We start from the raw sequence: 12782 nt of genomic DNA on the forward strand, positions 1-12782 counted from the left end.
GGATTGAACCAAATACAATTTTTGACAATTTATAGTTGTTTATTAGACTTTAGAGCAGGTCTCTTGTGAGACGGTCTCACGAATTTTTATCTGTCGGACGGGTCAACCCTACCGATATTCACAATAAAAAGTAATAATCTTAGTATAAAAAATAAAATTCATAGATGACCGAAATAAGAAATCCGTCACAAAAATTTTTGTCTAGCATTTAATGTTTGTATGTTAATGAACTAAAAGTTATTAAAATTCTATTAAAAATGTGAATACCTCTAGACTTTTATATACTTTTTAAAAGTCAATGTTGAATGTCATTTGACTTTTAAAACTCAATGAAAGTCTATTTTGAATACCACTATACTTATATAGAGTATTTAAAAGTCTTAATTGAATAGAGTTTTAAAATCTATAAAAGTTATTAAAAATCAATAATTCTCTTACATTGAATACACCCAAAAAAAAAAAGCTAACATTCAAAAAAATCATTCAATTTCTGAATAATAAATCTCATTAATTATTTGTTAATTTGATATAATTAAGTAACAAATAATTATTTGATAAATAATAAATCTCATTAATTATTTGTTAATTAAAATGATAATTAAAATAATTATTTATATCAAATAAATCAAAATTATTTTAAAAACTATGCGGAGAAATATCGAAAATCTAAAACCTGTATTACATGTTTCAGCAAAGATAACCAGAAGTAATAAAAATATTTAAACCCTAACCCTCTTCAATCCCGTCGCCACTGCCGTCTGGAGGTAGCTGGAAAGTGGTCTACGACCACCTAGGGTTGTTACCCATAATCTGTAGCCTCGATCTAAGCATTGAATCTCGAGCCCGATTTGTGCGACCCGAAATTCTGATATCGCGACCAAGCTGCGCGCTCTTCTTCTTGGATTCTTAAGGCATTTTCGGTGCGATTTCCGGCTTTTTTGTGGTTTTAATAGCTTGGTTTCGAAGCTTATATTGTTATTAGAGCCAAGCCCAAAGCTTCCAGGTCGAACCAGCTGGCTTGTTCCTGTCCCAGCTCGAGTCTAGCCTCGATTTTGAGAACTTTGTAGCTCGATTTCCATCTTGTTTCGCGAGTTCGAAGGCTACCAGGATTCAGAAATTTTAATTTTCGGATTTAAATCGATCATCGCATTTATCCCACTATGTTGATTTATTGTCGGATTAGTTGTTGCAGGATCCGGAGTTGGACGAGTCGAGGTATATTTTTGACGAATCTAAATTATTGTCGAACTATTTAGAGCAATATATTTTTTGGTATGTATTCGATAGTTGTGAATAATGTTGCAAATATTCGAGCTTAGGATTATAAAAAATATGATTGTTTGGGAAAATAGTTCAAATTCGATAATTTGGGAATTTTAGTTGAATTATTACAATAATTATGAGTTATATATTTAATCACTTGTAACTTGTAATTTTAATAACTTAATTACAGGCCTTGGAAGTTCACGTTGATTGTTCGTTGACCGTCATCGAGTTGGTGTAGGTATGTTATAACGAGTAACGAGTTGACATACTAAGATAACCATAAATTATGTTTTATGCATAATTATGTTGTATATCATGTGGTTATGTGATTTACATGAGTTATGAAATATGAAGTGTATCGTTGTTTATATTTTCATTTATTTGGCATAGTACATGACCTTTAGAATAAGGGATGCTACATATGGCATCACATCTCGAGCCCTATCATTGCCAGCCGATTCATGTTGTATTGTACTTTTGGCACATGTTGTACTTTCCTAGGACCAGGGTGTGACTCTTGCGGTTTTTAAAAGAACTTGAGACCGGAGATACGATCGAGTACTCTTGAAAGTATTGTCTGTGATATACTTTCGGGGTTGTGATATCATATCTATTTCGATGTCCTGACATCCTATTGTACGTTGTCGACGGTACGGAGGCTGAGCCCTAACTGCTAGTTATCATATCTATTTCGATGTCGCGACATCCAGTTGTACGTTGTTGACTGTCTGACTGCTACTTTGGTTGCACGCCTGACATACCTCACATACTTAGACATAGTCGTTTAGCTGTATGACAATGTGATTATCGTGTGTGTTGTTGTTTTAGCATTGTTCCTATTGCTATCGTACCTTTTATTGGCACTTGTTTACCTTATTCGTATTGAGCTCAGTTTCATGTATTGCTTATTGCATATATATTTATGTGTATGCATGATTTAAGTTTGTTGTCGTTGTTTTGTTGTTCTATACAAGAGACTAACCCTTTTCTTGGGGGCTGCCGTAGCGGCTTTTTGGGCAGCATGGCATGCCATTAAAGTGTTTTAGATCCACGAGGTAGAGCTTCTGATAGTGGAGGCCAGTGAGTTGGCAGTTTGTTGACGTTTTGTTGGATTTAGAGTCTCCCGTATATTATCTATATTATTATATAGTAACGCATCAGCCCTTAGAGTAACTACTTTGGTCGTTTTAATAGACTACATAATAATGCACCAGTCCTTAAACTAATTACTTTCGTCATTTTAGTATATGGACAAAAATATCTCTTCTTTCATATTTCATTAAATTTATTATTTACCACTTATAAGTTCTAACTATAATCTTTCATTCAATTTAGAAATAATTAATATTTTAATTTATCTTTAGATATACCTATACCGAACTATAACATACATATACCGACTTGAACTACCACATAAAGTTATAAACAATCACAAGTCAACTTGAACTTCCAACTTCAAATCCTCGGCCTATATATTTAAATAATTCACAAAGCCGATTTAAATATATAACCCAACATCAATAACTCAAATAATTCAACTAATATTTCTTAAATTTAAAGTTCAATTATTTTCACAAAAATCCAATTAAATGATATATATATATATATATATATATATATCTATCTGGAATTCGTTCTAAAATTCCCAAAATATTCAACAATACAGTACCAACTAGTTCGTCATAAACTTGGGGTTGTCAAAAATATACCTTGAAAGTTGAACCCGTCCACTTTCAATACCGGGGAGATGTTCCTTGTAATTGTATTGTATTTTGGAGTTTTTTTCCTATTGTTTGGACTTTGTTTTAGTGTGTCTGAGCTAGTGCGCTCTGGATATGACTTTATTTGTTTAGTCGTGGCCAGTGCGGCTGTAGGTTTTTATTTGTGTTCTTGAATTTAAACTTGAGTATTTTAATTATTAAAACCGTTGTCTGTTTTTTTCCGGCATGCCCAACTTACGGAGAGGTCATGCCGGTATTTTGCTAAACCCAAATTTTATTTTAAATCGTTTTTTTGTTGCCTTCGTTTATAAGTTCTTTAATTGCATGTTAATTAAATGTAATTAAAGTAACCGGGCCTCACAACTTACTTGTTTCTCCTAGAGTTTATTTGTTGTTATTTGGACTGTGTGTTGGTGTTTTTAAGCAATTGCGCTCTGTTTGTGGTTTTTATCTGTTTAGTCTTGACCAATATGTCTGTAAGTTTTTTTGTATGTTGTTGGATTTTAAATTTGAATATTCTTACTATGAAATTGTTGTATGTGTTTCCAGGTATGTAATTAAATTAGTATCTGCTGATTTGGCTAATATTAAATCTTTAATTACATGTTAATTAAATGTAATTTGAGTAACCGGGGCTCAAAATTGGTTGGACTTATTTTAGCATTTTGATATTTTTTAATTTTGCTTTTTTCTTTTTTGAAAAATTAATCAATGTGTTGTGTCATACTTCTTGCCTTATGTGCATATCTGGTTTGAATAAAATAGTTTTGATATTTTTTATTTTTGAGGTATTTCCATTTTGATTGTTATTTATTATTTGAGTGTATCTTTGATACGCAATTCACTACTTTATGGTTTGGATCTAAGTTTTTCATTATGTGAATTTTGTCTTCCGATTTAAACCCACACTTTTATGTTTCTCCAGAATCTCAAAAGAAACCACATGCTCACCTTTCATAGATTGGACCGAGTTTTGATCCCACTTCGAACCTGTCAATTTTTCAAGGTTTGATTTTTTCCCTTTATTCTGATAAGTTTTTTACCCTTTTGATTGTTTTCCATTTTTTCTATTTATTGTTTGTGTGCGTCTTTGGAATTGAGTTGGAGATGTTGAGAGCGAATGTGCTAAAACTACAAGAATACAATCAACAAGAAGCTTTTTGAAACACACAAATTCTTGTATTCCATGGTGGTTTGCTTTTGCCTCTAAACTTTGAAAACAAATTCATCGAGGCCACAATCTCCACATTTAACATACACATCAAGGATAGCATTTGAAACAAATACATTGATATTAAGATCATTCTTACTACATGGCAATAGATTTGTTTTCCGAATCACAAGCTCTCATTAGTAGGGGTGAGCATTCGGTGAACCAAATTTTTTTGTGGCTAACTGAACCGAACTGAATTTTAGCCAAATCAAATTAATATCGCTTATTTCAGTCGGTAACTGAATGAAATGATATTTTCTTAAAAACTAATATACAAAATTAATAACTGAAATTTGAGATTTTTATCATAATGAAACACAACAGACAAAAATAAAAATTACAAAAACTACGCACATATAAAACATTAAAAATATTATAAATTATAATAAATCATAAGAAACTAATTTAAAATTTAATTATTTTATGACATGGTTAATTATGTTAACAAATTTCTGATTTAATTCGGTTCGATCGGTTAATTCTGTTTAACCGATATAATGCTCACCCCTTCCAATTATTGGCCAAGCTTGAAGGACATTAACTAAAGTGAACTGGTTGAGACAAACAAAGACTTTCTTCATTTGAAGAAACAGTCTAAAACTTCATCACGCCGATCACACTGTGAGTGCCCAATAATCATAAAACTAATTGGAATTACATTATCCTTAGGGATCTAACGAAATTCTTGTTAAGAATCCTCGATATCTCCACATTCTTCATACAAGTCAAGTGATGTAATCGCCACATACCTATCCATCTTCGGCAAATCCGTGCTCTCAACTAACTTCAAAATGTAGTGAACACAAATGTATTAAGCTCATTACTCTTTTTGTGCAACCTAAAGATCAATTTTACCGTCCTACCATACTTTTCAAACAATGAGTGACCCTGAATCAAAGTGACTAACGAAACCATATTTTTCTGCCGTACCTCCTCAAATTGCTTAACAACATCCTGCAAAATCCATCTTTGACGTAAAAATAAGTAAAACATTGGAAGCAAACAAATTCAAAAACCCATTTTCAGAATTTTGCAGTTATGAGTTTCATCTCATGAGTTGCTCGTTCTTTATGCAATGCTAAAGCATCTTAGCAGCGTATACATGAGACTCGAATTCTTGAATCGAGGACTAAAACAATTTGTTGCTGCTCAAGGGCAGCCAACGATGCTAAACCAAGCTGCAGATTCCAAGTCTAACAAGCACAGAAGGCCGACTTTTACTATTTAATACTAATGCAAGAGAACCTTATAAAGATTTGTTATTTTTAAGTGGACTTCCAAAACTAACTCTAAAAACGAGAAAGGTGTAAAAATTCATTAGTTGACGATATTATAATCTTCCATATTTTAGAAAACTTCCCATAATTTCCTTTCTATTTATACTTTATTCCATTATTTTAATTAACATTTTTCATACAATTTAATAAAATTTTATAAAAATATTTCAATGATTAAATATATTATGCATAGGCATCACATGTTTTGGACGCTAGTGTGTGTGTGTGTGTGTGTGTGTGTGTATGAGGTTGAAGGACTTAGAATAACTAACTTTGAGATCATAGTATTCGTTTTCAAATTACAAAAAAATTTATTTAATAAAAATCTAATAAATTTGTGTAATATATAACTATGGTATCCTTATAAAATTTTATTTAAATCTAAATGATCATATCACTAATAACATAAACATGGATTTAATAAAAAATGTAATTTTAATATATCTAGATTTTTTACATGAAAATTATTTATCACCTAAAATTTTTAATATATGCTAGTGCATCACATGCATATATATAAAAAATATTATATTAAATAATTTTTTTGTAAAAGATTCCAGTTAGGGATTGGTGTTTTATTTATCCGACCTAGTTAGGGATTGGTGTTTTATTTACTTATGAACTTGTCCTAGTTAGTTAATCAGTGGATGGACTGTGGATTGCTCATCCACTGGCTTTGTAACATCAAATATTATTACTTTAACAAATTAATAGTTTCTGATAAAAAAAATAAATAAATAAATTCCAAAAAGTGTAGATAAAGATAAGATATTTTATGAGGATAGATTCACTAAAATATATTTTTATGATATTTTTTTAAATAAAAAAGAATATTTTATAGTTTGAGAAAATGAGTACTTTTGTTTTGATTGTATCACCGAAGTATTACTCCAAGCCCCTATAAATATAGATACATAGATAAAGAAAATGAATAGTTAGTAAGTTGAAGGAGATAATTTGTGAATATTTGAATTTGTGAGTGTTATTTTCGTAAAAATCAATTAATGTCACAAAGTCGTACCGAATTATGTGAATATTTGAATTTAAAGAAAGTGAATATTAATTTGTAGGAGATAATGCGTGAATATTTGAATTTGTTAAACTATTACTTTTATTTTCATTTTAATTAACATATATTTTTTTATTTTTCGTTGTTATATTTTAATACATTATCTCATATATTATTATTTTTCATTACATTTTAAAACTTAAAATCAATCATAATTTCTTCTAAAATTATATGGCTACTAAAAAATTGAAATTTTAAAATAAAAAATTATTATAAAATTTATTGTTTCATTAAAACAAAATAGATATAATTAATTTTAATACATAAAATTGATAGAGTTAAAATAGTAACTTTATGTTATAAATATAATGTCTTTAATCACTAGATGATTAATTAAATGTTTTATTAAAAAATAAATAAAGTAAAGAAAAATATTATTTTTTGTCTTGAATTTTAATATAATTTGTATGTTTTCTAAGCTTTAAACTTTAGTGGATTAAAACGTTGTACATCTCAATATTTTACATATTTTATTATTTTACCAATATTTTGTATTCATAATAAAACTTACAAAATATGAAAAATATCACATTTTTAGATTAAATTTTTTTATTCTATGTTTTTATTTCGATATGATAAAAAAATTATGATAATTTTTAAAATATTAAATTTAAGTAGTTGACAGAGAAATATTATATTTGAATTTTTCTTAAAAGTAGCAAATTTTATAATATAAGGATAGTTAGTTTGGGTAAATTTGTGTAATTATAAATTAAATAAAAAAGGTGGAATGTTACTAACACTTTTTGGAGATCTAAATTTATGGTGTAATAATTTTTTTTATTTAAACTTTGAACCAAACAAATTTTGGGTTTGAACAGTTTGATTTGAGTTTTTAATTTAAACTTTGAATCCAATCATTTAAAACAATACAAAGTGTGATGAACAAAACTGATTGAAACTATTTGTTTGATTTTGTTTGATTCAGTTTGAGTGCTATAGTGGACCAGCCTATTTTAAGTAGTGTCCTTTAATTTGGGCCGCAAATCATTGAAATGATGCTTTAATAATAGACCGCTAAGAATTTGTGTGCAGCGATACAGGTATATACAACAATGACAGAAAAGTTGGCCTTCCATGCTTGTTAGATTTCAGTTTGAACATATGATCATCAGACAAAGATGGTATAAAGTATTGCAGAAATGGACGCAAATTTCGAGACAATCCGAGGATTACTTTTTAATCTCCTGTATGAAGTTTGGTTTCGCATCATTTGCTGCCTTGGAGCAACAGCCATGGAGCAACAACAAATTGTCATCCTCGATTCAAGAATCCGAGTCTCATGTATACTCTAGAATGCTCCAGCATTGCATAAAGAATGAGCAGCCCATGATAGGAAAACTCGTTCACTGCGAAATTCTGAAGAGGGGTGTATGTTTGGATTTGTTTGCCTCCAATGTTTTACTTAATTTTTACATCAAAGATGGATCTTTGCGGGAAGGTGTTAGGGTGTTTGATGAAATGTGGAAGAGAAATATGGTTTCGTTTGTTACTTTGATTCAGGGTTACTCATTGTTTGAAGAGTATGGTAAGGCAGTGAAATTGTTCGTTAGGTTGCACAAAGAGGGACATGAGCTTAATACATTTGTGTTCACTACTATTTTGAAGTTAGTTGTGAGTATGGAGTTGCCAGAGTTTGGGTGGTGCATTCATGCTTGTGTTTATAAGCTTGGTCATGATGCTGATGCCTTTGTTGGAACTGGGCTAATTGATGCTTATTCGATTTGTGGCCTTGTGGATAATGCTAAGGAAGTCTTCAATGGAATTGTTCGAAGGGATATGGTGTCTTGGACCGGAATGGTTGCTTGTTACGCTGAGAACAATTGTTTTGAGGATGCATTGGATTTATATAACCAAATGAGGATGGATGGATTGCAACCCAATAATTTCACGTTCGCGAGTGTTATCAAGGCTTGTCTTGGTCTTGGGGCAGATAGTGTTGGTAAAAGCATTCATGCTTGCATTTTAAAAACTTGTTATGATATGGATCAGTATGTGGGGGTTTCATTGCTTGACTTGTATGCGGGGTCCGGAAATATCGACGATGCTCAAAAGGTATTCCGTGAGATTCCCAAGGATAATGTGGTTCCATGGAGTTTTATGATTGCTAGGCACTCACAGTGTGACCGGTGTGAGGAAGCTTTGGATTTGTTTCTTCAAATGAGGAAAGCCTTTGTTTGCCCCAACCAGTTCACTCTAGCTAGTGTTCTCCAAGCTTGCGCTAGTAATGAGAGCTTGGGATTTGGAAAACAAATCCACTGCCTTGTGGTAAGAAATGGACTTAATACCAACGTATATGTTTCAAATGCCCTCATGGATGTGTATGCTAAATGTGAAGAGATGGAGGCCTCGATGAATTTGTTTTCGGAGTTTAATGACAAAAACGAAGTATCATGGAATACAATGATTGTTGGATATGTCCAACTAGGAGATGGAGAGGCGGCCTTCCAAATGTTCTTGAATATGTGTGAAGAACATGTGGTAGCAACTGAAGTAACATATTCTAGCTTGCTTCGCGCATGCGCTAGCTTGGCTGCCTTGGTTGCTGGCTGTCAGATTCATTCAGTGGTTATTAAAACCTTGTATAATGGGGATGATTCTGTGAGCAATGCTCTTATTGATATGTATGCAAAGTGTGGGCGGATTAAAGATGCTCAATTGATCTTCGATACTATGAGCCAGAGGGACATTGTTTCTTGGAATTCTATGATATCATCATACTCGATGCATGGTCTAGGTACCGAGGCTCTACAAGTTTACAAAGATATGTTAGAATCAGGATTCACACCAAATCAACTTACCTTTGTAGGTGTACTTTCAGCATGTAGCAATACAGGATTGTTAGATCAAGGCCAAATTTATTTTACGTCCATGCAAGAGGACCATGGTATTGAACCATGCATGGAGCATTATACCTGTATGGTATCATTATTGGGGCGATTAGGCCACCTCGAGAAGGCTGTAAAGATGATAGATGAAATTCCATCTGCACCTAGTGTTATGGTATGGCGTGCTTTACTGGGGGCTTGTGTTGCACACAAAAATGTCGAGATTGGAAAATTAGCTGCGGATCGTGTGCTGGAGATGGAACCGCAAGATGAATCAAGCTATGTGTTACTGTCAAACATGTACGCCACAGCAAAAAGATGGGATCATGTTGCTCTCGTAAGAAAAAACATGAAGAAGATGCGCATAAAGAAAGAACCCGGACTCAGTTGGATTGAGAGCCAGGGATTAGTACACTATTTTGCAGTTGGAGATGATTCACATGAAGACATAAAACTTATTCGTGGAATGCTTGAATGGTTGAATGTTAGAAGCAAGAGAGAAGGTTATGCTCCTGATAATGGTGTTATTTTACTTGATGTGGAAGAGGATGAAAAGGGCCGCCTCTTGTGGCTACACAGTGAAAGGATAGCTTTAGCCTTTGCACTTACCAGAATGCCACCAGGAAGCCCTATTCGTATAATCAAGAACCTACGAACGTGCGCCGATTGCCATGCAGCATTTAAGTTTATATCATCGTTTGTACACAGAGAAATTGTTATCAGAGATGTAAACCGATACCATCACTTTCAAGATGGTATTTGCTCCTGCCACGATTATTGGTGACAAAACTCAACCGGAAAATTACTGACGCTCAATTAGATGGAATCTTTATCAACTTGCCGCTGTTTGACGAGGTTGGTTAGGGGCGGGTTTGTTGTTTTGGGTGGTGAAAATGCAAGCCAGAAAGTGTGCTGTGATATTTGTTTGATTTGCAAATATATTTCTCTTTCATCTTACTTTTCTCTTTTTTTGCTTCAACGCACTATCTTCATAGATGCATTGTACTTTGCTCTTTTTTTGCTTTGCCACGTTGCTCTTTTTTTGCTTTGCCACGTTTTCTTCATAAATAATGTATTTTATGTTTTTTTGGTGTGTATTTGTTTGGTAGCAGTGTTGTCAAATATCAGTCCTCTAGTGGTGCGGTGAAAATGCGAGGTAGAAAGCGAGCTGCAATATCTGGTTTGGTTTGAAAGTATATTGTTACTCTTTTTTACTTTGCTACATTTTCTTCATTGGTGTATATTTGTTTTATAGCGTTTTCATCAAAAATCAGTCCCCAAGTGATGTGTTTGTGCCTCTCTTGAAAATGATGTTCCTCGAGGTGTGGTGTTGCTTATTTTATATGTTTTATAATTGTTCGTATCATTTGTGAATCTGAATTTTATTTCTAATTAAATACGATGAGAGCTATGCAAGTTTAATATGCACATGTGAGGATAATGTATATATATTATATATATTCTTGTTGTTTAATTTTGCTTCTTTGAGTCAGGTTGAATGGTCAATGAATTATTATGTGAAAAAAGGCGCGTTCTCTAATAATAAATTAAAGTTTTATGTAACATGTTTATCTTTGTGTATAATGGAAATAATATAACTGTAACTATAACTATCTGGTTCAGTGGGCGAATTGAGCTCGGGCCAAGACCCAACGCATACGGACAGAATCTGATATATAGAACCGTATGGCCTTAAATTGATCGAAGAATCGACGAATGGAAAAGCACGAGAGAAGACGAAAAAGATGCCAATTTTGATGATGGGTTGTGCCGGCTTCGGCCGTCAACTTCTCCACATTGTTTTCTGCCGCGACATTCACTACAATCAGGTGTACCAGTGTGTGTTTGTATTTTTTTTGTTCCTTTTTGTACTTATTGATGAACTGGAATGCGTGCTTTTTGGTTTTGGTGTGGGAGCATTCATTTGTTTCCTCTGTTGTTGGTGGATTGGGAAATGTTAAATGTTACAGAGATTGTGGTTGACTGTGTGACAGCAAATAAATGGTTGCACCCGATGTGTACAACTCAGAATTGGATGATGAATTTTTGCCGCAAGTTTACGAAATAAAGTCAAGTGGTTCTTCTTTGGGAACCCTCTCTGATCATGGTACGTTTTTTTCCTTCTCTCCTACCCGTGTTTATGGGGACAATGGGTACTTTTTGTTGAAAATTCACCTATGTATGTGCAGTTAGGTTTGAATATTGAGAAGTAAATGTGTCTCTTTGTGTTTCTATTTTAGGTCAATGCCGAATGTTTTCAAGTGCAGAAATGGCAAGTAAAGCCTTTGATATATTTAATTCTTGCAATTAAAACCATTTAATTAAAATACATAAGAAATTTAATAACTTACATGCATGTGGTTTAGGTGGACATTAAAATTTTCGGGACATTACAAAAAGATTCCTTCCTCGAGAACTACAAGGAAATGAATAGAAGCTTAAAGATATATGCTTATCCACGTAAACAGGATGATCGCTTCGCTAATGTGCTCTTGCGTGTGGATGCCAGTGAGTTATTTCAGAACAGAAGACACTTTCACAGTTTCACTGCCCGGGCATACTTGTTACCAACCGCGCTTTCTTTCCCATCCAACTGGTTGTCAAACTTCACGACAAACTGTTCATCGGGTTTGACTCCAGCATCTGCTGGCTCTTCTCCCTTGGTTAGCTGTTGCTGCTTTTTAACTGTCGGTCCATAGAGCAAATTGTAGCTCACCTCCACATACTGTTTGTTGCTAGCCCATCGTTGTTTTTCCACGTCTCTCATTTTCCCCTTCAAGAACTGCTCCAGCAAATTCTTGAGGTCTGTAACATTCTCGCGGAACTTCAGCAGCATTGAATTCACATCTTCTGCTAGTTTCAGGGCCTTTACTTCCAATGCATCAATCCTCTCGTCCAGCTTGTGTGGTTGCCATCTTGGCGGGTCTGATCAATTGTTGAAACTACAAATTCTTTCAAGTTTTCAACAGACAGAAGATGGGATCAAAGAAGCAGTAGCGGAATAGTGTTCGAGCTGACTGAGCAGTCAAGTGTCAGTCCTATTAAATTATGCAGACTTATAGTCAACATGTTGATGTATAGTCATAATATCAAATGCAACAGCGAAGATACTCTTATAACTTTGTATCTTAGTTTATAGAAGACTTGAAAAAAGGCTGATGCATTTTAGTTATAACTTGCCATTACAAGTAAAATGTATGTTCTGTGACTGCCTTGGCTCAGGTAAAACAAAGCTAAAAACAAGTGACAAGCAAGTCATTAGAATGCACTAATAAACACAAACATCATGCATTCCAACTTGGTTCCTAATATTTTACTAAATAATAATTTTTAATTGTTTAATGTGTGGTATATTTTAAATGATATTTTTGAAAATGGGTATTTTGAGGTGATTTTATATGTCGAGTC

At 33.1% G+C, this 12782-nt stretch overlaps 1 protein-coding gene across 22 annotated transcripts; it reads left to right on the forward strand.

Moving 5' to 3' along the window:
* Window positions 1-665: 665 nt before the first annotated feature.
* Window positions 666-12169, forward strand: LOC140833857 (putative pentatricopeptide repeat-containing protein At5g13230, mitochondrial). 22 transcript variants are annotated; one of them, XM_073198326.1, is made up of 8 exons: window positions 666-1215; window positions 1454-1504; window positions 3913-3993; window positions 7590-10229; window positions 10487-10567; window positions 10998-11481; window positions 11615-11650; window positions 11741-12169. In XM_073198326.1, exon 4 carries the CDS (start codon window positions 7624-7626, stop codon window positions 10156-10158), a length of 2535 nt encoding a protein of 844 aa, XP_073054427.1. In that variant the 5' UTR covers window positions 666-1215; window positions 1454-1504; window positions 3913-3993; window positions 7590-7623; the 3' UTR covers window positions 10159-10229; window positions 10487-10567; window positions 10998-11481; window positions 11615-11650; window positions 11741-12169. The 22 variants fall into 22 exon arrangements, 15 of the variants coding, with proteins under 15 accessions (XP_073054427.1, XP_073054428.1, XP_073054426.1 ...); XM_073198327.1 differs by having other exon boundaries at window positions 11843-12169; XM_073198325.1 differs by having other exon boundaries at window positions 11615-11646; window positions 11843-12169.
* The last annotated feature ends 613 nt before the right edge of the window (window positions 12170-12782 follow it).

Source organism: Primulina eburnea, chromosome 6, assembly GCF_022965805.1.
Source record: "Primulina eburnea isolate SZY01 chromosome 6, ASM2296580v1, whole genome shotgun sequence".
NCBI classification, from domain to species: Eukaryota; Viridiplantae; Streptophyta; class Magnoliopsida; order Lamiales; family Gesneriaceae; genus Primulina; species Primulina eburnea.